Raw genomic sequence first — 23,564 nt, 5'->3', positions numbered from 1 at the left:
TTATATATCACCATAATTCAGACCATTAACATTTTGTCCTTTCTAATTTTACAGGTGTTTTAAAAACCAGGACCCCTTCCCCCCCACCCCACCCCCCCAAACGAGACAACCGGCCCTCTGTGGTGCCCTGCGCCCTACAGTGGGAGCTGCTAGGCTTTGAATCCTGGCTCATCTGCCTGCCAAAGGTATGACCTCATCAAGTGACTCGGCCTCTTTGTCCCGCACTTTCCTGGCCCACGGAAGGGACTGAACAGTAGTCCCTACCCTTGAGCACAGAAGAGCAAGGGGCCCAGACCAGGCTGCTGTGTGATCAGACCTCAGAAAATGCTGCCACCACTGCCGCTGTCCCCGGAACTACACCCCACGGAAGCAGGGCCATCCCTTTGCGTTGTGTCCCCAGAGCTCAGGACAATGGCAAATGCTTGTGAGAGAGGAGTGGTCTGACCGAGGGGACATGCCCCGGCCTCATGGGTTTTGTGTCTTACATGCTGGTCCAAGAACTCCTCCTCAACCTCCCCTCACCACCTTCCTGTCCCCACATGTCACCACTGTGTCACTTCTACTACCAGAACTACTGCCCCTGGCTCCTCCCTGCTCTTCTACCTGGCTGGCAACCCCAGATTTGTACCCTGTCCCCGGGAAAGTGGTTGAGTGTTGTCAAAAGACCCACCTACTGCCTGCCCTGTTCCTGTGCCTCTCGCCCAGGGCCAAGGGGGACCTCCAAGGGCCAAGCCTGTGCACACACACACACACACGCCTGTGGCCCCAGGCAGGGAGTGTGAGGAGGTGTGCTTAGTGGGTGTGCACACCACACACACACTTGTTGGAGGCTGGGGCACTGAAATACAGCCAGGCCTGACTGAAAGTACAGCACCAGGGCCCGGGGGATCTCTCTCCCATCCAAATCCAAGGGCCTCATAAAAGCACAGCCCAAAGGCAGAGTCTCTGCCATTTTAGGCAGGAAATACGACTGGGAGGCAGGAGGCAGGACAGAAACCAGACAATGGGCGCCAGGGGGAGCAAAACCGGGTCTGCACAGCATGGCCCGAAGCCACCAGGCAGCCAAGCAAGAAGTGGGGGACTTACTGCCATTCTTCCTCTCCCCTCTCCCCACTGTCTGTGAGTCCTCAGCTCCAGCTCCAAACTCACCCCCCACCCGCCCTCTCCTCCCACAGCAGCCTCCCTGCTGCCCTCCTGCTGCCATCTGTCTACTTACCACCCAAAGCCACAGTTTCAGCTGGTCAGGTCCCTCCCCAGTCACAGAAACCTCTGAGGGGCATCTCACTGAGACCTCGCCCCGCCACCAACTCCTCTCTTAGCTGCCAGGCCCCACCCACTGTGCCCTCTGACCACCCGGCAAGTGCCGGCTAGCTCCTCGCCCCCTCTCAGTCTCAGCTTGAGGGTCATGCTGGGCCAAGACAGCTCCCTGTTCTTTCCTGGACTCCAACTTACCACCATGTGTAATTCTCCTGCTTGTCTGTCTCCCCCTCTGGAATATCAGCTGGGAATCTGCCCCCCACCACCCGCCCACCCCGGGCCAGCCCAAGCCCTTCAGAATGCCAGTACTGCTGAGTTACCTAATGAACCAGCAGACAGGAAACCAGGCCTGATTTCTCCAGGGAGCAAAGGCAGTTATGTATGGGCTGAGTTGTGTCCCCAAGAATTCTTATGTGGAAGTCTTAACCCTACTCCATCAGAATGTGACCGTATTGGGAGATGGCCCTTTAAAGAGGGGATTAAGTTAAACTGAAATCTTTAGTGGGGCCCTAATCCAGTCTGACTGGTATCCTTATAAGAAGAGGAAATTAACACAGAGACACCAGGATGTGTGCCCATGGAGGAAAGGCCACGTGAGGACACCAAGAGAAGGCAGCCTTCTGCTGGCCAGGGGGATAGGCCTCAGAAGAAATCAAATCTACTGACACCTTGATCTGAAACTTCTAGCCTCCAGGACTACAGGAAAATAAATTTCTGTTGTTTAAGCCCCTCCGTCTATGGTACGTTGTAATGGCAACCCTAGCAAACAAGGTACCTTCGGGACAGAGGGATGAGAATGGGCTCCAGAGGGAGGGAGGCTGTGGCCACAAACCACTAGGCCTGAAATCACCCATGACCTGAAAGCTGAACTAGAGTCCTGCCAGGGTCAAAGCCAAGACCTTGGAGGAGGGGGGAGGAGGGGGAAGGGGAGGAGGGGGAAGGGGAGGAGGAGGGAGAGGAGGAGGAGGGGGAAGGGGAGGAGGAGGGAGAGGAGGGGGAGGTGGAGAAGGAGGAGGAGGAGGGGGGAGGGAGAGGGAAAGAGGAGGGGGAGGGGAGGGAGGGGGAGGGGAGGGGAGGGAGAGGCAGAGGGGGAGGGAGGGGGAGAGGGGAGGAGGGAGAGGAGGGGGAGGAGGAGGCGGCGGGGAGATGGAGGATGTGAGGAGCCCCTCCCTCAGGCCAGCTCCAGCCACAGCTGTGTGGCCTGCAAGGAGGGGCCGGGATCTCTGTGGCAGAAAAGTGAAGTGGACCCACCGCCAGCCCGTCCCCAGCCCCACAAGGAAGGACTGCCAGTGCGGAGCGTGCAGACCGTAACCTCTTGGAGATTCATTTCTTGCCTCTTCAAAGCATTATAGATTGATTGCCAAGTCTTGCCGTAAATCAAAAGAAAGTCACTACTCATTACCTACTTAGAATTCCCTGAGTTCTTCCTGGGAAACCATTTCTCAGCTGTTTGATCTCTGAGCCACCAGCACTATCTCTAGGCATGCCACCCATCACGGCAGGCACCAGACACTTTCTTCTTCCAGGCTCCTTTCTCAGCACCTAGATGAATTTCCACCTTTCTCAGTTTCAAGAAGAGCTGCCAAGACAAATGATTCAAAGACTCCAGGACTCCAGCTCACGCTGAAAATATACGGACTGCGTACAGCCTGTTCGAAAACACCCCACGCCGGAGGGAAAGGCACGAACCACACTCGTGTCGGACAGGTCATGCTGGCGGCCAGGCCCCAGACTCACCAGGACACTCTCTTGTGTCCTTTTGCTTGTGGGACAGTGACACTTGTCCAGCTTCAGCTAGCAGCAGCTGCCCTTTCCCTGGTCAAGACCCTCCTACCCCTGAGCAGAATGTCCCCAAGGGCCCCAGGAACTCACTAGCTGGCCGGGGCTAGTAGGAGCAAGGAAGTGCCTCACTGGAAACTGTGCATCCAGGAGGGGCCTCCTTCCCAGTCCTGCAGCTGGTACCATCTTCCCAAGGAACCCCTGCCCCAAAAGGGCTCCTTCACCCCTCAAGAGAGCAAGTGGTGCTCGGCCGACATCAGCTTCCCCCACCCAGAGTGTCTGTCTCTACAGCCACCAGCCCGGCTCCAGCAAGAGCAGTCAAACCCCACTTCTCTTGCTGGGATGAACAGCAAGACAAAGTAACACAGCAAAAACCAAGTCCGGCCAGGCCCTGACCCCTAACAGCCACCAGGCGTGTGCTGTGGCAGGGCACAGGCTGGTCCAGCACAGGCTGGACGGGCAGGGCCCTCCACCAACGAGCCCCAGTCAGCAGGGGGCTGGAGGGCAGGGGACAGTGCACCTGGATCTTGCCAGGAAACCTGGAAGACCCGCCCGGGCAGCCCACAGTGCTGTTCCTGAAGGTCATGAAATGGGGACAGCCCCAGCCCAGGCCCAGACACAGGTCAACAACCACCACTCACGAACAGGGGAGCCAAAGTGCTGTCACACGCGCAATCCATTCAGCTGGCGAGGGTGTGTGGCACACTCACAGAGGGTGGCCCCAGGGGAAGGCACAACGCAAGAGCAGAGGGGGTGGGGGAGGTGCGGGCGCTTGTGCTGCGCCACCAGAGCACCGTCTTTTCTAACAAAACCGTAGAATAAACATGAACGCGGCCGGCTGGGCCTGTGAGGAGTGGTGCCGGAGCTGGGAGAAGCCAGCCTTCACAGCCGGGGTCTCGCCCAAGGGCAGTGGCTGCCATCTCATTCCGCTCGGAGAAGCGGGGAGCAGGAGAAGACCTTGGAGCACGGCAGCGCCAGAGGCCCGGGAGGAGCCTGCGATGTTCCACGGTGACAACGTGGAAGCCCAGACCCCCTGGCCTGCCACCACCAGCAGCCATCAGCGGCCTGGCTTGCAGATGCCTGCATCTCTCCTGGACCCAAGTACCACGTGTGGGGTCCCGCATCAGCGAGGGCTGCAGGAGAACAGCAGTAGAGTGGGGCAGAGCTGCCCCAGCCCCTCTGACCGGCCACCCCGACCCCGCACCCTCCTCCGGGGCGGCCGCAAGTGGAGGCAGCCGGAGCGAGGACGGCAGCCTGGCCTTCGATGACCACTGGAGGAAGCCGGAAGGCTTGCACTGACTGCGCGCACCATCTAGCCTGCACACCAGAGACCGAGGGGAGCCGTGACGCAGGCCAGCAGCCGGTCTGGCCCGGGGCTGGGGGCCCTGGGCGACTTGTGTAGGACACGAGCCTGGCTTCACAGAGAACCCAGCACCCAGAGCCTGTTGTTGGGGACTCTAAGTGGAAAATCCCTCTCTGTGGTTTCATCAAAAACTACCTCCAGGTTTCAAGAGCAGACATGCCTGCTGGCAGATAGGGAAACGGGCTTTCTGAGTTCCTGGATTCAACCCTTCATGACATCTACAGAATTCTGAGTTAGGAGGGGAAAACTCCCAGCCCAGAATAATTGCTCCCACAGGGAGCATCTTTCTGCACCAGCATGTAATAGGTCTGGATGAGAATTTTCTAAAGACCGGCACCAAACCTCACCATATGATCACAACTGTCTGCCTACTCTGGGCGCGTCACCCGGACAAAGGCTCCTACTGGACAGCTCTGCGCTGACGCTCCTGGGACTTGGGAGCCCTGCTCTCTGGTGGTCAGAACTGAACAGGACTACTCCCCCTCCCCGATGGACACGGGTCCACAGGCCGCATCCCCACCCCTCCTGCCTGCCACTGGGCTCCTTCAGGGGGTGCAGGGAAAGAAAGGCTCTTCCGGGGTGGGGGTGAAGCCTGGGGGCACCTAGCAGGTAACCTGTAAAAGACTGAAGCCAACCAGAAATTTACACACGAAACATGAGAAACAGTCTTTTTTTCCCCCTACAGCTCTCCCATTTTTCTTAAAATACATGACCCTTTGGCTCTTATTTTTCCTGCTTTTGATAGAGACGTTGGTATGAGAAATCTTTCTTGACTCTGAAAGCAGCTGCGGCCTCAGAGTGATGAAAAGGGTGATGGAAGAGGGCCGCCTGGGGCTGGGGGGAGTGGGGAGTGACAGGGTGGGGTGGGGTCTGTGGTGTGTGCCTGTAGCTACTCAGTGCCCACTGGGTTGCTACTCCTTGGGAACTCCAGCCCAAGGTTACCATCCATTTCAATTTCTAGGAAAAGCCAGAAAAGTCTCCTGAGTTTTCATTATTGAGGCTAAACAACCAGAACAAACCCAAAAACCCCACTGTGTGAGCCCAAGGAAAGCCGCCTATGTCCTAGAGTCTAGCCCAGAGGCTACCAGTTTACAAACTCTGGCCTCTGTCTTGCTAGAAAATTCCTCCTTGGGAGTGAGAAGTGGTGACACCCAGGGTCTTCCCACCAGGACCCTAACCTGACAGAAGCTTCTGGAAGCCCACGGGAGCTACAGGCAAGTCTCATATGGGCCCCAGAGGGGAAGGCAGGCCAGCTAATGGGGTGTGGCCAAAGCCAACTCAGCCAACTCAATGATCCGCTACAGAGAAGAAGAGGTCTCCTACCGCCACCAAGAGAAGGCTCAGCATTGCTACAGCCAGACTAAAGTCGTGGTAGCCAAGTCATAAAACAAGGATAATTAGTGAGCAGTAGAGACAGTGTATGGCAGTTACCATAAGTGAATGGGAAGAGAAGCAGGAGAACTTTCTACTGGTGCAGAAGTGGGAATCATGACAGAAAAGATAAGGGCCAGAGGAGGCATCCAGGGGACCCCATGCAGAGCAGGAATTTAAAAGGAAGATCCTGAAGTGAGGAAAGGTTTTATTGTTCAGATTAAAGAACCAGATCTTGGGGCGCCTGGGTGGCTCAGTTGATTAAGCATCGCACTCTTTATTTCGGCTCAGGTCATGATCCCAGGGTGGTGGGATTGAGCTCCATGTTGGGCACCGTGCTGAGCACGGAGCCTGCTTGGGTTTCTCTTTCTTTCCTCTCTGCCCCCCACCCCTCATGTTTTCTCTCTCTCAAAATAAAGTAACAAACATTAAAAAAAAAAAAAAAGAAAAAGAACCAGATCCTAGGCTCACAGGGACAACTCTAAGCCTGTCTGCATGGTTTCTGGCCCCCAAACAGGTCACCACATTAGCTTCTGTAACTGAGAAGGAAGCCACAGAGAGACTGGGGAGTGACGTCTGTCAGAGTGACATGATAAATGATAGTATCCCAGGTCTCGGATAACATGACCCAAGAGGATAAATGCCCCTGGGGAGTGACCAGGGAGATAACAGGAAACACACAGGCGTGATATTCCCACTTGAGTGTGCAAACAGCCACCACTGCTGGCCTGTCCTGCACGGACAGACCAGCCTCACTTGTGGCCAAGCTGCTCCTGACTCCACAGAGCTGTTGCTGTCATCACAGGACCTATCACATGGATCACAGTCAACCTGCTGTGTCCTCTACCCCATCTGGTCTGTGTGTGACGTATGATGCTCTACCTGCCACAGGCCTAAGTCAGAACACACCTGATCTATGTCTCGACCCTTGAACCGTGTGGCCCTCCGTACCCCCCAAGACCCTTGCTGACCACTGGCTGCAGAACTGTATGCTAACGCAAAGAGCTCACACTTCTTCTCAAGGGGACGCCTTTGCCTGGGCCTCCAGGCCAGCTGGCAAGGCCGGTGGGATTCTGACTCCCTAAGTACAGCTGGAGCCCAGACTAGCACCAAGAAACAGCACCAATCCTTGGGAAATCCCGTCACCCTCAGAATAAAGAAAGACTCCTATAAGCATCAAGGCAAGAAAATTACAAAGTTCCCTAGAAAGGAGAAAGAAGATGATTTGCTTAAGATCTCTGGCAACAATGGAGGGTATGGTTTCATGGGATGAAGATGCGATACCCAGTGAAACCATCCTTCACAGAGGAGGCAGCAGAAAAACTCTCCGATGTGCAAGGTCAAAGCGAAAGCATTCAAGGAAAGGAAAAACATGGTACAAAACAGGGGTCCACACTGGATTCAGTGAGACAGTGCTAATTCTGAACTGTTACAAAAATGATTATAAAACAACACAAATGTTGAAAATAACTGCTGGAAAGAGAAGTTAGATAGTAAAAAACTGGAAGGCAGAGGTGGTGGGGGAGGATAAAGAGTAAAACCATGCTGAATGTCTCATTTTTCAAAGTGAAGAATCGATATTTTTCACAGAGGTAGAGACTATAGAGAAACACAGGGCCTTTCTTCTTAATTTAAAAGTAACTCTACACCAAAAGTGGAATGTGTAGGACAAAGAAAACTTCACCAGCTTTCCAGAATGACAAAAAAATTTAAAATCCTGAAAGGTGGTACAGAGCCAGAAAGCACCAAAGCGCATGAGAGAGCAAACCTTCTGGTCATCAAGACGGATGCAAATGGCTCTCCTAACACCTAGGGGCCCTCCATCTGGAACACAAAAACTGCAGCTGAGAAAGTTAAAAGCAAGAGTAAGCAAAGATACACCAGGAAAATGCAAACACACACACACACACACACACACACACACACACACACACACATTTAATATCAAAACCAGTAGCAGATAAAGTTAAATTCAAGACAAAAAAGATTAATTAGGTCAACAGGGGTTCCTCGAAGCTATACAAAGGGTAAAATACACAATAAAAAACATAACAACCATGGAAATGAATAAAACACAAAAATCTGTTAAGAACCACAGAGGAATTCATAAAACCACCTCTCTTAATCCTAGAGAAAATGTACAAAATTAAGGGACGAGGCAGAAAACTGGAATAAGATGAGAAACCATACATCAAAGCATGTCCTCTAAAAATAAAAAATTAACATTTTCCAATAAATGTTTAATGTTTGATTTTATCCCACAAAATACTGACAAAAATAATTTTAAATAGGTCACAAAGAAAAATCTCAAAATTAAGAAAAATAAAATTTACATAGACTACACTTTTTTTTCTTAATTTTTTTTTTAACATTTATTTGTTTTCAAGAGATGGAAAGAGACAGAGTGTGAGTGGGGGAGGGGCAGAGAGAGAAGGAGACATCAAATCCGAAGCAGGCTCCAGGCTCTGAGCTGTCAGTGCAGAGCCCGATATGGGGCTCGAACCCACTAACCGTGAGATCATGACCTGAGCTTAAGTCGGATGCTTAACCAACTGAGCCACCCAGGTGCCCCTACATTTTCTAACTCCAGTGGAAACCAGTAACCAAAAGTTAACCAAGAAAATTAACCAACCACATCTATCTGGAAATGAGAAGAAATGCTCTTAGTCCATTTCTTAGGTCAAAAATCAAATCAGCTAAAACCTCTTAGGATATGGTAAAGGCAGCATTCAAAAATATATGAGCCAAAATTCATTTATTACTCAACAAGAAGAAGACTGGAAAACAATGAAGTTTCAACTGAAGAAGTTTAAAGACAGATGTTCATAACGAGGTCAGGAAGGGAGGAGAAAGGAACAAGCATAAAACTGGGGATCTAGGAGGCACATCAGCAGTGGAGCTGATAATTGCATCTGGAAGCTGATTGTATGAAGATACCATCAAAGTGGCCACACAAAGCTTCCCCATACAGAAAGAGCAGACAGTCAGGAACAGGAAAGGAAACACAACTAACAGACACAGAGCAGGTTTTCACATTTAACATAATAAAATAACCTGGTTCTAATAAGTTCAAAACTCTTGATGAGAATAAAAACGTTCCAAGAACTAGTTTAATATTACATGTCAACTATACTTCAATTTACAAAAATAGATAAGGGGCGCCTGGGCGGCTCAGTCGGTTAAACGTCCGACTTCAGCTCAGGTCACAATCTCGCAGTTCGTGGGTTCAAGCCCTGCATCGGGCTCTGTGCTGACAGCTCGGAGCCTGGAACCTGCTTAGGATTTTGTGTCTCTCTCTCTCTTTCTCTCTCTCTGCCCCTCCCCGACTCATGCTCTGTCTCTCTTACTCTCAAAAATAAATTAAAAATAAATTAAAAATAAATAAATAAAAAGATGGGGCGCCAGGGTGGCTCAGTCAGTTAAGCATCTGACTTTAGCTCAGGTCATGATCTCATGGTTCATGGGTCAAGCCCCACATTGGACTCTGCTGTCAGCACAGAGCTCACTTCAGATTCTCTGTCCCTCTCTCTCTGCCCCTTCCCCATTTATTCTTTCTTAAAGTAAATTTGAAAGAAAGAAAGAAACAAAGAAACAAAGAAAGAAAGAAAATGATAAAAAAGAAACACACCCTTCCAGGAAAATGTACTATACTAACTCTAAGAGGAATAAAGGATAAAGTCAGACTGAAACAATGCCTTAGGAAAACCTGAAAAAGTCGTCCAAGAAATCCTCCCGCCAAGAAACAATAAGTTCTGATAGTATCGAAGGATTTCTTTAAACGTTCAAGGAATAGACATGCCTCTTTGCCTTCTTTTTCTTTAATTTTAATTTTAATTCCAATACAGACAGCATACAATATTATATGAGTTTCAGGTGTACAATAAAGTGATTCAACAGTCCTATACATGCCTCAGTCCTCGTCACCACAAGCGTACTCCTTAATCCCCATCATCTATTTCATCCCCCTCTGGAACCATCAGTTTCTTCTCTATAGTTAAAAGTCTCTTGGTTTCTCTCTCTCTCTCTCTCTCTCTCTCTCTCTCTCTCTCTCTCTCCTCCCTTTGTTTGCTTTGCTAAATTCCACAGGGGCGAAATCATATGGTATTTGTCTTTCCCTGACTGACTTATTTCACTTAGCATAATACTCTCCAACTCTATCCATGTTGTTGCAAAGCCCCTCTGCTTTCTAAACTGTTCTAGAAAACAGAAAAGTGTGAAGAACTTCCCAAATCACAATCTCAAAAACCCTGTTCTCAAAATATGGCAAAGGGAGTTAAAAAAAAAAAAAAAAATGTGTAGCTCAATCCTCTACTTTGAGCCTTTATAGTAAAAGAGTAACAACAAAACAGTCCTGGTGATGCGGACTAGATGCCGGGCCTGCTCTACGTACTGTCCACATAATGATTCACTGGATCCTCTGAATCATCCTATGAAACGCTGTTATTACCTTTTTCCCAGATGAGGAAACTGAGGCACAATGAGTGGCAGAACTGGGATTCAGATGCAGGGTGCACCAGTCTCTGGAGGCTGTGCTCTAACCACCACTCTTCACTGCCTCCCCATCCCAGTCATGCGGCTTGTTACAGCAGAAATCCGCCGTGACGAAGCAGTGCGTGACACACGTCACACTAGCTCCCCACCAGGAAGTCCCCGCAGAAAATCCACCTAAGGTACACCTAGTGCCCGATCCTGGCATCTCATGTCCCGCTCCGATAAAAGGAACTGCGGCTCCTCGGAGAAATGGCTGATTCTAGGGCTGGAGCGGGGAACACACAAAATGAGCCTGGAGCATCCTGCCGAGCCAGAAAGTAAGACAGAGCTCAGAAAGCAAACTGACCGGGGGTGGGTGATGTCAGAGGGACACAGGAGCCTAAGTGAAAGAGCCCCCGATGCCCAAAGCTAGAATGATTTGAGCAAGAAAATAAATAACACCAGATTCTAACTCAAAGTAGAAAATAATCAGCTGTGAGTCCATATAGATAGAAAATAGTCCATAAATGAGTGATTCAGCAAATACATAAACGGAGAAGAAGAGACAAATCCCTACACAGAAGAATTACAGACAGTATATGTAGACGCGTCCAAACCAAGAGGACAGAGCACAACGCGGTACGGGAGGGGGGAAAGAGAAGCTTATGGTGGAGAAACTTGACAAACGCTGCCTGTTAGGTGAGGGAGGTCAACACCAGGGATAGATAAGTGAGGTTGACAGCACGGAGCCCTGATACGACACGATGCCAAGAGGCACTCTGCTTCTGTGGTCTTCCTCCCAATGACCCATGACCCCAGTGTAACCCTGAGAAAGACATCAGAAAAACGAAAACTGAAGGATCTTGTACAAAGTATCTGACCAGCATGCCTCAAAACTGTCAAGGTCATCAAAAGTAAGGGCGTCTGGGAAACTGTCACAGCCAAGAGGAGCCTAAGGAGACCGGACAACCAAAGGCAGTGGGTGTCCTGGGTGGGATCCTGGAACAGGAAAGGAATATCAGGTAAAAGGTAAGGAAAATGGAATAAAGTGTGGACTTCAGATAGTAATAATGTGTCAACGTTGTCCACGAGCTGTGACGAATGTGCCAATCATGTTAACGACAGGGGGAAATGGGTATGGGGTATGCCTGAACTAGCTAATATACTTGTAACTTTTCTGTGATCCAAAACTATCATAAAATTCAAAGTTTATCAATTCCTCGAAACACATATACACAAAAAGGCCAAGGGAGACGCCAAAAAGGCATCTGACAAAATTCAACATCTTTTCCTGATAAAATCTTCTCATAAGTCAGGAAGAAAATACTACTTCCTTAAGCTGATGATATCTATTTATGAGAAGTCAACGGTCAGAATCGGGTTCAATGGTGAAATACTACAGGAAAATCCATACAGATGCCTGCGGGCACCACTGTTACTTACCAGGATTCTCAGGGGGCAATTTCCCGGGCATTTGAAGAGTAAATGCCTATTTCTATTGGCTTTGTCCCCAAAAGCTCTAACTAGGGCTGCATCAACCAGGCTGCTTATTTGCAGGAAGCCTTTCTCTCTGGTTCTTTGTCCACATTTTCCGGCCGAATACCAGACCTGTTTGCACCCTAAATGCACCCATTTTCCAGTTACTCTTATGGGCAAAACGCACTACCTTGCTTTAAGCCTCAGAGGCCCACAGCCCCTCCACCACCAAGGTCCCAGCTACACTTTCAGACACGGGGTCTGCTGAACCTCACAGAGAGAGCTACTCCCCTCCCTCATGTCTGGTCGTGCGGACAGAGAAGGCTGGTGGGCACGCGGGACCTGCCCTGCCCAGTACGGGATGGCCCAGGATGAGGCAAAGCCTGTTCTGAACACTGAGGAATTGTCTCCCCAAGGTGGGCCTGCCTCTTAGAAAGGGCTTGCTCAGCTCACTGAGGTACAGCCAGCTGGGTGCAGTTTCGTGGGCTGCCTTCCTGAAGGGTGTACCAAACAGATGGGGGTTTCCTGACCCCTCTCGTGGTAGGCCGAGTGTGGCCTGCCTCCAACAGCCAAGGAAGTGCTGGCAGGAAACCTGCATCAGCCTCACAACACAAGGCAAAGAACGGGTTCCGCCACACCCAGACCTGGGGTCTCAGCAGGCCCTTTATGAGCCAGCCGTGCCGTGGCTTCATCCCTCAAGGTGGCCAGTGGACAGAGGATGTGTCTGCCATGGAGGGGACAGGACATGCCCATGACAGTGACCAGGCCCACAGAGAAGGTCTGTCACATCCGTTCTCACCCAGGGGGGCTCAGGGTCAGAGGCTGACTGGACCTACACCTGCCCCAAAGGCCCCGAGCAAAACTCTAGCACCTTCATGGAGGAAAGTAAACTGAGGGTGGCCTTACTGACACCCAGGCTTGCCTAGAGGGAGACCACATTAGGTCAGACCACTCCCAGGGGACTGAAAGCTATACATCTCCAGAGCCTCCAAGAAGGAGGAAAATACGGGCTTCCTGGTAACATCCATCACCAGTGAAACCTGGATCCTCTGCACGACCCATAAGGGGCACGGCCAGAGCCGTACAGGGCCATGTCTGACCACCACATCCAGCACGGAGAGCCCCTGGCAAGACCCAGAGCCAGAGTGGGGCACGCGGGTCCAGGCACCTGAGAGATGGTCCTTCGGGGATTACAGTGCACCGGGAGGGCTGGACAAAGAGGGAGCTAATCTGAGAAAGCCTGGCGGTCTCAGGACACCTGGAAATGCAGCCCCTGCAGATATAACAGAGAAGCCGGGGAGTCTGTGGGTCCTGTGGGGGAGCTGGGAGTGAGGGATGAGCTCGGGGGTCACCTGTGCCTGGTGAGGCCTAGGGCTCGGGTCAGGGGGCAGGACAGGGAAAAGCAGCTTGTCTGCGCCAGCTGCCTGTGTTTCTACAGCCATAATCGCCGCGAGTTAGTAGGCTTGTGGTTGTGGCGTTTTCCTGCAAACTCTCCCATCTTCCAATTATCCTCACTGCAGTTAAGCGTTCTAGTCCTCAGAAAAAGAAAAAAAAAACCGGACTTATTTTACAACTACACAGCAAGGGTTCTGCAACCTGCTCCCTGGGGTGGGTGAACTGAAAGACCCAGCACCGCACAGCTCACGTGGAGAGAGAGACAGTGTGTGAGTGTGTGAGTGTGTGTGTGTGTGTGTGTGTGGTGTATATGTGGGTGCAGGTGTGAGTGTATATGGTGTGTGAGCGGTGTGGTGTACAAGGTGGTGCACGATGTGGGGGGGTGTGTGCACAGTACTTTGTAACTGTGTGTGTGATACATGCGTCTGTGTGGTGTCAGTGATGGGGCGTGTAGTGTGCGCATGTGTGGCACATGTATGCGTGGTATAGGTGGGTGGTGTGGGGGGGTGTATAGGTCTGTGGGGAGTGTGTGTGGTGTCAGTGGGTGATGTCTGTGTGCGTGCACACACGGGCGCACAGCATCAGGGGAGGAGACCCTTCCGCTTGGCCCCCATCTCCCATGCCCGGTCTGGACTCAGAGGGCACACCGAGCGCACAGAATCGTGACTCACTCGGTCCTGCCAGAGGGCGGGGGAGGTAAGACGACCTCAGAGCGGCCAGCACAGCGGAGCGAGTTCTTCAGCAACCAAGGAGGCTACTGGTGTGGGCTGCTGTGGGGACACAACAGCAGGGAAAGCCCAGGCCTTGTCAAGGGTCTCCAGGCAGGGTCGGGGGCATCTGCCAAGAAGGACCCCAGCCCGGGGAGGAGGACGGACAGCCATGCAGTCCCCCAGCATGCCTCACAGACCTTCTGCCTTTAAATCCCTCCCACGACCCCCACGGAAGTGGTCACGGGAGAGCCCCAAATGCCCCATTCACAGCCTGGAGAGAAAGCATAATTTCAATTAAGGTCCCAGGCTGTCCAAAACATCGTTATTAATCTCCTTGTGGCAAACGTGAGCCGGGACCTGCTTACGCAGCCAATTGAGCCTGCTCTAAATTAGCGTTTGCAGGTAACTGGTTCCGCCACCAGCCCCACGCCAGCCGGCTACAAGCTGGTTACGCCTCTAACGTGAAATAATATGAGGCGGTAAAATGGACGGCCTGGTTGGGCCTGCACTCAGGTGCCCTTGGCGCCCGATTTACCCACACATTAACGTCTTCTCGCTTTAACACAATTTACTATAGCTCAGCTGCAGAAAATGATATTCGTTCCCTCTGAAAACCCTACTCACAGGCACAGCCCAGAGGAGAGGGGGATCCTAATAAACGCCATCAGCTCACTTTTTCTTTTAACATGCCCTCAAGATTTTGTAACAAACCTTTGATTATAAAACAGACAAACAAAGATGAGGACCGGGTTTCCAGGCCAGCATCTCTTTGGCCTGAGTCTGGGCACCACTGCCCTGATGGTCTGCCCTCTTCTGAGAAAATCAGCCCGTCTCAACCCCCCATCCCCTGCTCCCACCCTGCCCCCAAGTCCTGACACACAGGAGTCCTTGCTCGTCTTGCCCTGTGTCCCTCTGTGGGGCTGGTCAGGCTCCTGGCACAATGCCCAGCAGGTTCCAGGGATGCTCTTTTGGGCCCATGGGTCAGCAGCCTGCACAGGAACCTGGGCTCCCTGGGCCTTCCCGGGCATCGGTCCAGCCTGGCGTTAAAAGGGCCACACCCCATGGGGAAACAATACCTGCTTTAGAGAGGATTTTATACTCCCCACCTAGTTAAGAAAAGAATTCTAAAAGTTCATGGTGGCATAGAGGACAGCAAAAAATAGCTCAGGACATTTTCTTCTCTCTCCCATCCATCCATCCAACTCACCCACACATATCTCCTGACACCAACTGTGGGGCAGACACTGGGGATAAAGGAGACAGGACTTCAAGAAGCCTCCAGCCTCCCAAGGACGCCAACCACAAAACTGTGTCACAGAGTCACCTGGGCAATGACAGAGAAACGTGCCTGTGGGGAGGAAGCTTGAGGCAGAGAGAAGTCAGCCCATCTCACCACAGCAGGTGCCCCCAGGGGCTTCAGCTGGCACTGGCCTCCTCAAATCTGGCCTGGGACATCCCAAAGTGTAACAATGACAACCATCTTCCCACTGTCTTCGGGGGTGACACCCTCAGCCCCCAAAGGTCACCCTGCTCACCTGTCCTTCAGGAACAGATTCCGCCTCTTGTTCTCATCTTCTCTGCCTCAGCTTTTCCCCAGCACAGTCCCAATCCCCCAGTGCTGTGCCCCAGGAACGTCCCTGTTCTCAGCTCTCACGGCAGACACTGCTTCCCATGTGCACCTCCTGCAGCCAGCCGTAGCGTGTGCAAGGCATACAGTAGGTGCACGATAGCATGCACACCTGGTGCATCCAGTCAAGCTGAATTAATGCCACTTGGCATCCTCAGGACAGCCGCTCTGCTGTGAGCTTCAGGCTCATGTTTCTGATCCACAGAGGAGGCGGCCGTGGGGCCAAGGGACTGGAGGGCGGGGGCACTGAGCAGTTTGAAGACGAAGGTATGGTGTCCCCAGAGCTCAGCTTAACCAAGACCCCTTCAAAGAACAGCCAAACTCAACGTGGAGACTCCGGATCTTGATGCAAACAGACCAGCGTGGACTAGGTATTAGTAAGATTAAGGAATTACTGTTAATTTGGTTAGATGTGGTAATGATGTGGTGGTTACATAAAGGGAAAAAAACCCTCATCAGCTGAGACACCTACTGCTGTATGTACAGGTGAAATGACATCATGTCTGGAGTTGGTGTTAACTTTTTTTAATGTCTATTTATATTTGGGGGGGGGGGGAGGGGCAGAGAGACAGCGAGACACAGAATCCGAAGCAGGCTCCAGGCTCCAATCTGTCAGCACAGAGCCTGACGCGGGGCTCGAACCCACAAACCGTGAGATCATGACCTGAGCTGAAGTGGAACACTTAACTGACTGAGCCACCCAGGTGCCCCGTGGGGGTTGGTTTTAAATATAACTATAGCAAAACAAAAGGAAACACAAACTCTTTCAGGCTCTGAGCCTGAAAGTCTCATTATATTATTCTTTTCTCTTTTTGCATAGGGTGGTGGATTTCTGAACTTTCTCATCAAAAGAGAAAAAAAAAAACCCTGCACTGCCTTGGGTCGGGGAGCAAGGAGCTGGGGGAAGCATTCCGAGGGCCGCTGGCCAGAGCTCACACACAGGCCCACCTGGGCTGCAGCGGCCTCAGGCTCTGGACAGTGGGTGGGAGGGCAGCTCATGTCCCTCCCAGGAGCCAGCTTTGGAGCTGGACTTCCGGCAGCTTAGGACACGGGGCTGCCACCGCACAGAAGACGTTAGGGCTCCACCCTGGGGCAAGCTAGTCCTGCTCTAATTTCTGGGTTATTTTTATTTGAGGCATCAGCTATGGGCCAATTCAGCGGGGAACAGATTTGTGGGGCAGTGCCAATCTGGGGGACCGCTGCCCGGCCCACCTCCCAGGTAGCCCTGTAGAACCCCTCCTGGCCCTGATCCTGGCGGGGGGCAGGGGCCGCGGGACTACCAGAGCAGATACCGCACTGCAGCAGACCACGTGGAGGCAAAAGCTGGGACAGCTCTGCGTGCCTGTCCCTGTCCTCCTCCAGCGTGACAGAGCTGGGTCCTTGACGAAGCACTTGTTCCGTGCCCCCTCCTGGGACTGCACAGCAACAAGGGCCCTCAAGGCCATGTTAACCTCTCACTACTCGGGGTAAGAGGAGAGAAACACAGAGGCCCTCTGTTCTGGACTCCTTTCAGGGTTAGACTTTGAAAATGACGCTGATCCCCAAGCCACATGAGGTGAACAGAAATGCCCACAGCGTCCACTGCTGATTCTGTCTGCACTTCAGCCTCACCCCACACTGACAAAGCAGGCAGGCCAGAAAGGCTGAGAGAGGGACGTAGAGGCACAGCGGGCCCCGAGAGCACCCGGGTGGACTCAGCAAAGTGGGGAAGGGGTGACAGTACCAAACCCGTACAAGGGGCACCCCGCCATGGGGCGGGCAGGATAAAGGTGAAACTCTTTTCTGTGCGTACACTTCTGACACCAAATGTGAGTGACACCGAGCAATCTTCCAATTCTCTGTGGTCACCAAATGGACGTCCTACAATTTAATTCTGACATGAACGGCCAGGGTGAGTACAGACCTCCCAGTCCCACAAGCCTGCCCCCACTCCAGACACCAATCGCAAGTCCAGGCCTCTGGTACTTCTGGCTGACTGGCTATAAACTGGGGGTTCCTGTGACCCCCTCCCTTGGGTTTGATAATTTGCTAGAATGGCTCACAGAACCCAGGAAAGTGTTTTACTTACTATTACCACTTTATTAGAAAGGATACGACTCAAGAAGAGCCAAACAGAAGAGGGAGGCACAGAGCAAAGTATGGGGGGGGGGCAAGGAGCTTCCATGCCCCCTCCAGGTCGCCACCCTTCCAGCACCCCCCCCACGTGTCCACCAACCCCACCGTGTAAGGTTTCTATGCACGTTCCCTTCTGCAGGCACGACTGAGTAAATCACTGGTCAGAAGTCCACCTCCAGCCGCTCTCCGCCTCCCTGGAGTTTGAGGGGGGGCTGCAAGTTCCAACCCCCTAATCTCAGCAGTGGTTCCTCCAGCAACCAGCCCCCACCTTCCACAAGTCACCATATTAGCATAAACTCAGGTGCCCTTGAAAGGGGCTTATTATGAATAATTCAAGAATTCCAAGGGTTCTAGAAGCTCTGTGCCAGGAGATGGGGGCAGAGACCAAATATGTGTTTCTTATTATGTCACAGGGAGTGTCCTCTCCCCAGTGGAGCTTCTAGACGGTACTGTCACTGGCGGGAGACCCGGGACTGGGGGCCTCCTGCCCCAGGAACTGGGTGGGAGGAGAGCCACAGGAGCAGTTTGGGTCTGACCCAAGGGCTTCCTCATGCCATGGGCAGCAACCTGCTGACCCCTGGGTCTTGGAGAGGGGCTGAGGCGCTGGCCAGGCCACACCCCTCATGCTGGGCAGCCCCGGGAAGCGCTCCAGTGGGGCGCTATAGCCTAACTGGAGCCCAAGGTCAATGGAGTTCTCCAGAATGCTTTACGAGCCACTTAACCATTCCTCGACCCAGTCATCCAAGCACAGCAGACATAATGGCAGTGTTTACACATAAAAATGGCAAGCTTTCTTTACTAGCGGCTTTCAGAGTCACAATAGCAGCTATTCGGTAAAGTTTCCCACAAATTGCAGAAACAAAGTCCAAGAGTGGAATGATGGGGCACTAAACCATCCTGAAAAGTAATCAGAGACCATTACCATCAAACACTCCGCCGAGAGCCGGGGAGGTGGCCACAGTCGGAAGACAAATCCTCTGCCCACGATGCCAAAGCCCTGCTCGCGATCCCCACTCAATCTGTGCGCGGGGCTGCAGCGCCTCATCTGTTACTTGCTCAGGGAACATAAATTACTGTTTTTTACATTTTAATCTTTACCCAGAGAAACACGGCAGCTTACCTTTCCATCTCATATTCTTTCATTCCCACTTTTACAGCCTTCATTACCTGGAAGATGGATATTAAGCAAAGACATTTGTATTAAGGAGATAAGTAACACTGCCTTATAAATAATGTATAGCACTTTTTCAAAAGAATCTCTTCTTTGAAAAAAAAAAAAAGAGTGATATGTGCACACAGTGGTGCAGAAATGTAACAAATTAGAACTTTTTTAAAGCTCCGAAAGCCGCACAGTTTATTTAAACCACTCTGGAGCACTTCCATTTGGAAGCCAGTGGGCATCCAGCACCCAGCTCTATGGCACAGGCAGCGGCAGACCGAGGGTGGCAAAGACTTAATCCAGATGCCTGGTGAATACTTGATGCTCAGAGAGCGACAGTGACCATCCTAAAGGGTTTCCTTTGCTTAGCCGTCATAGAACGTGCAGAAAATGAAACGCATACAAGAGGCTGTGGCTCACAAATGCACAAAGCCACGACCACCACTAAGCAGGCACCAGGCCACCCGTCACCCTGACTGTCCTGCAAGAAATGCGCCTCCTTACTTGCTCTGGCTCCTCAGGTAAAGTGGGAAGGTTTGGGAAGGAGGACAGTTTTTGGAAAACGGAGGACAGTAATCCATGTGCTTGAATCATGGGTGAGGACGAGAGAGTCTTGAAAAGCAGCTGGAACCTGCCGGAGTGCTGGGAAGGAGAGCCCTGCCCTCTTGGAAGTGGGGGACTTGTGGCTGGGAAATGCCCTGAGGGTGGGTGCCTTAAGGTGAGGAAGAGGGGCAGAGCCTCTGTTGTCTCTGCCCCCACGGGCGAAGAGAGAAGAGCCATCATGAGTCTCTGCTGGAAGGGACACCTGCTGCCTGTTCATGGGGCACTTGGGACTAAAGCTCCCCAAGACCACCCATCCAAATGGGGCCCTCCTGCCCCGCTCAGAGCAACGCCACTCGCCCACCCCAGCTACCAGCACCCCAACGAGCCTGTGCCCAACTTACCTCCCGGTGGGCCTCACTGGAGATTCTGTTGGTGTAACGCAAAACCTCCAGCTCCATGTCCGTTTTAAAGACCCGGCTTCAGAGAGAACAAAGTGGCAGGTCAGTGACTCCCAGCAGGGGCTGGCTGGACAAGCCCCCTCCACCACCGCCTCCACCCCACGCACCCCCGCCAGGGAGACCTCGGGGCCCGTCACACCTTGCACAGCCTGGGAAGGACCACAGGGCCGGCTCGCGCCCAGCCAGGCTGCAGATGGGCCGCCAAGGCCCAGGACGGATACGCTGCGCTAAGCACCGCCCATCCTGATTTAATGCCAGCCTTGGGCGTGCAGGTTGTTTCCAGTTTCAAGATCTGGAACCCACCGTGGGTGGTGGAAGAGGCCCAGATTCTGTAGCCAGACACGCGCTACCTCACTGAGACTCAGTTTCCCCATCCATAAAAGGGATAAAATCTACCTGGCAAGGCTCTTAGACCTGAATCAACTGTGCTGACTCCGGGGCTCTGCCCAGTTCGCTGAAGAGGTCTCCTGTTTCCTCCCTACCCCACCCGCCTGCCCTCGGGGCAGCCCAGGAATAACCCCTGACTCTGAGCCAGGGGTGGGAGTGGGGACAGCAGGTGGTGCAGCCACTTCCAGCTGTGAGTGCAGGTAAGAATTGTGGAAACAGCTGGTCTGCAGAGAGGAGACCAGGAAGACACGAGAAGAGAGGGGGTGCTGTGTGGGGCAGGCAGGCACAACCCAGAGACCCTCCTGTCCTTCTGACACTTAGCTGTGCCTCCTGCCACTGGACTCCAGGGGGTCCTGGGGTCCTCATAGTAAATTCATGTTAGTTTTCTCAGATCTGCTTAGGTCTTTTTGTAATCGATCTCATTGCCAAGTAAGACTCAACCAGAGAAGCTACAGAAATACTGGTTGTCTACCCCTCCACTTCGAATAAGCAACTCTAGGCCATGGGCAGTGGTGGCCGCGACCAGTCACTAACAGCCCAGCATCCTCGGTGCATCCCCCATGGTCGGCTTCACCAAAGCTCCCCTCCCTCTCACGAAGGGGACACATTCGAGCAACCTCCAGATCAGCAAAGCCAGAGTGTCTGACGATGGCCCGCCCCTCTGTTCACAGCGTATGTCTCTCATCCGGCCGCCATCTGTGCCCTGAAGCCCGACCCGGGCCAAGGACGGCAGCGAAGTTGCCCCCACCTCCATCAGGGGCAGCAAACCTCTGGAGACTGCACGGAAGTAGCCGCAGTCAGCCACTGACTCATGCCGTCTGCATGGTGCCATCCAGCTGGGACAGCCAGCCATCTGTCACGGGGAAGTGACAAAGGTATCCTGGAGCACCGAGACGCCCTCCTAAGACCGTAAAGCTTTCTGGGGGATGTGGAAAATATAAACCCCTGAGCCCAGTGAGACTTTTCCCAAATGAACATCCTTTCTTTCTTGAGAAGGAGTCCCTGAAGGCTGACATTTGGCTCTTTATCATCATAAGGTGTCTCTGATTCTCCACCAGGACACTGGGAGCAGCCCACCTGGGGACCAGAAAGCTGCTTCCTGTGCCCTGGAGGTGAGGGCCCAAAGCCAGAGCAGGACTCAGGTGAGCGGCTCAGGCTCCTCAGGCCCAAATCCACTCACAGGATAACCTAGCAGCCTGATGCTTTGCTCCCCATTGCCGCCTGCTCGGTTCCAGCCTGAGCGACTGGTAAGCAAGGAGTGGGCCTCTCTGTTCTCACATGCGGTGATGACCAGAGTAACAACGCAGGTGGGAACCGGGCCCAGGCTGTGCCCGCCTCCAGCCCTCTGACCCTCTGTTGGGCTTAGACCTCTGGTCCAACCTGCCAGCTACCACTCCTGCCAAAATTCCAGACCCCCAGGCCCTGTGCCCACCCATCCGCGTGGCCTTAACCAAACCCTCATGAGGGATGAGCCAGAGCCTGTGCCTGCTGCCCCCATGTTCCAGAGCCATGAAGGCCTTGGGAAAATCCGCGGCCGAGCGGATGGCACAGCAAAAGCTCCCAGTCACCAGCCCCATCGGTCTCGCCACGGCCCCAGTTCTGCTGTGAGTTGCACGGGGGCGTGCAGGGCGGGAGGGCTCCTCTTAACTTTATCTCCCCAAGATCTCTCCCTTCCCCTCCTTGGGCCCCCTCCCCTGCTCAGTGCATAAATGCACTCCTCTCTCTCCCCTCCTCTCCAAATTCTCAAGCCTTCCCCTCCCCACTCACGTCCTCCTCCCCACCCACTTACAAGGGAAGGGGTGGATCAGGCTCAGCACCCCAACACACACCTGGGTTCAGAGCCCACGTGGCCCCTATTACCAGGAGCTCTACGACCACCCACTTTCCTCCTCCCCACCCCCCGTCCTCCTCCTCCAGCCAAGCTCTATCCTCCGCTACTCTGCCACGTTTCCGGAAGGGAAACCACAACTGTCCTTGCTTTAGGCGGGGAGCGAGAGGAGCTTTCGTGTTTGATCTCAGAGCTCTCCCCCAACCCCTTCCCTCCTCTCTCCCCTCTCCTCTTCTCCCTTCAGCCCACCCCTACCCCCTGCCAGCCCCCCTCTCACAATGTGTGGGAGGACCCCAGGCTGCCAAATTCAGAGGCCTTCCCTGAGTGCGGAGAGGAAGCAGCACAGTGACCCCCGCCTCCCCTGGCACCGCTGGGCTGCTCCCATCTCCCGATAAGGCCTCCCTCCCTCCCCCTCTCCACTCTACCTCTGCACCTGCTCCCGAATGGCTGTCTGTGGCACAGGCCTCTCAGCCGCTCCTCCACCCGCAGGTCCCCCAGGCACCTCCAGCTCGGCGGGACGCCAACTCCCCCACCTCACCCCACAGCTGCAGCGCCCCCCTGCCACTTACAACAGAGACCTGCGTGCCATCCCAGATCCCTTCCTGTCCCCTATCCATTGCTCCCACATCCAAGTGATGACCAAGGGCTGCAATTCCACCTCTATACCCTCTCTCAGACCCTCTGTTTCTCTCCATCCAGACCCTACTGCCTCCGGCCTGGACAACCTCTCTGGCCTCTTCGTGCCTCCAGGCCCAGGTGCTCAGGGACAGCGGCTGCAGATCTTTAGTAAACGCAAATGTGATCGTGCTTTTCCTTGCTTAAAAGCTTTGGTGGCCATTGGCTTCTCCTCCAAGGGGACCTGGACCGGAACCACATTCTCTTCTCATCAGAGACACAAGCACTTCCAGCCATGGAGGCCACGTCCTGTTTTCTTGCCCAATTTGAGTTTGTGGAAGATGACACATGAGGCTTCTAGCTGCTTTACTCAGGACTTACTTGTAAGTCATATTTTAAAAAAAGGGGGCTTCCTGAGTGGCTCAGCCGGTTGAGCATCTGACTTCAGCTCAGGTCATGATCTCACGGTTTGGCTCATGAGTTCAAGCCCTGCGTCAGGCTCTGGGCTGACACCTTGGAGCCTGGAGCCTGCTTTGGGTGTCTCCCTCTCTCTCTGCCCCTCCCCTGATTGCACTCTGTCTCTTTCTCAAAAACAAACATTGGAAGGAAGGAAGGAAGGAAGGAAGGAAGGAAGGAAGGAAGGAAGGAAAGAAAGAAAGGAAGGAGGAAAAGAAAGAGAAAAGAAAAGAAAAAAGAAAGAAATCAAACTGAATCGGGACAAACCATGCCACAAAGGCAGTTCTCCAACGAAACCAGCCTGGCCCACATGAATCCAAGCTTTAAAGACCCCAAGAACAGATGCCTGTGTGCTGGCTCACCTGATTATCCACAGGGCACTCTGGGCCTAAGTCTTGCCCAGGTGCTGGGCGTTCAGCCTGGCCCCCCCCTTATCTCCAGGACACAAGCACCAGAAACGGTTTTTAAGATTACTGTAAAAAAATAACAAGACTTTCCAGCATCTGGCAATTTCTCGCTATCTTCGGGAAGGACTGACTACCCTGAGCCTGAGGA

General features: G+C 53.0%; 1 protein-coding gene across 1 annotated transcript in view; it reads right to left on the bottom strand.

The window, feature by feature from the left end:
- The window catches only part of PEPD (peptidase D), a 112,091-nt gene that overhangs the window by 48,513 nt on the left and 40,014 nt on the right, over positions 1–23,564 (bottom strand). The window contains exons 8-9 of the mRNA XM_042919471.1: positions 19,667–19,742; positions 18,684–18,730 (exon numbers count right to left, since the gene is read on the bottom strand). Coding sequence (XP_042775405.1) covers positions 18,684–18,730; positions 19,667–19,742 — 123 coding nt within the window. The remainder of the gene's footprint in view (positions 1–18,683; positions 18,731–19,666; positions 19,743–23,564) is intronic.

The sequence above is a fragment of the Panthera leo genome, chromosome E2 (assembly GCF_018350215.1).
Source record: "Panthera leo isolate Ple1 chromosome E2, P.leo_Ple1_pat1.1, whole genome shotgun sequence".
In the NCBI taxonomy this organism is placed as follows: Eukaryota; Metazoa; Chordata; class Mammalia; order Carnivora; family Felidae; genus Panthera; species Panthera leo.
Note: the sequence above shows the minus strand (reverse complement) of the source record. Positions and strands in the feature narration are given on the sequence as shown.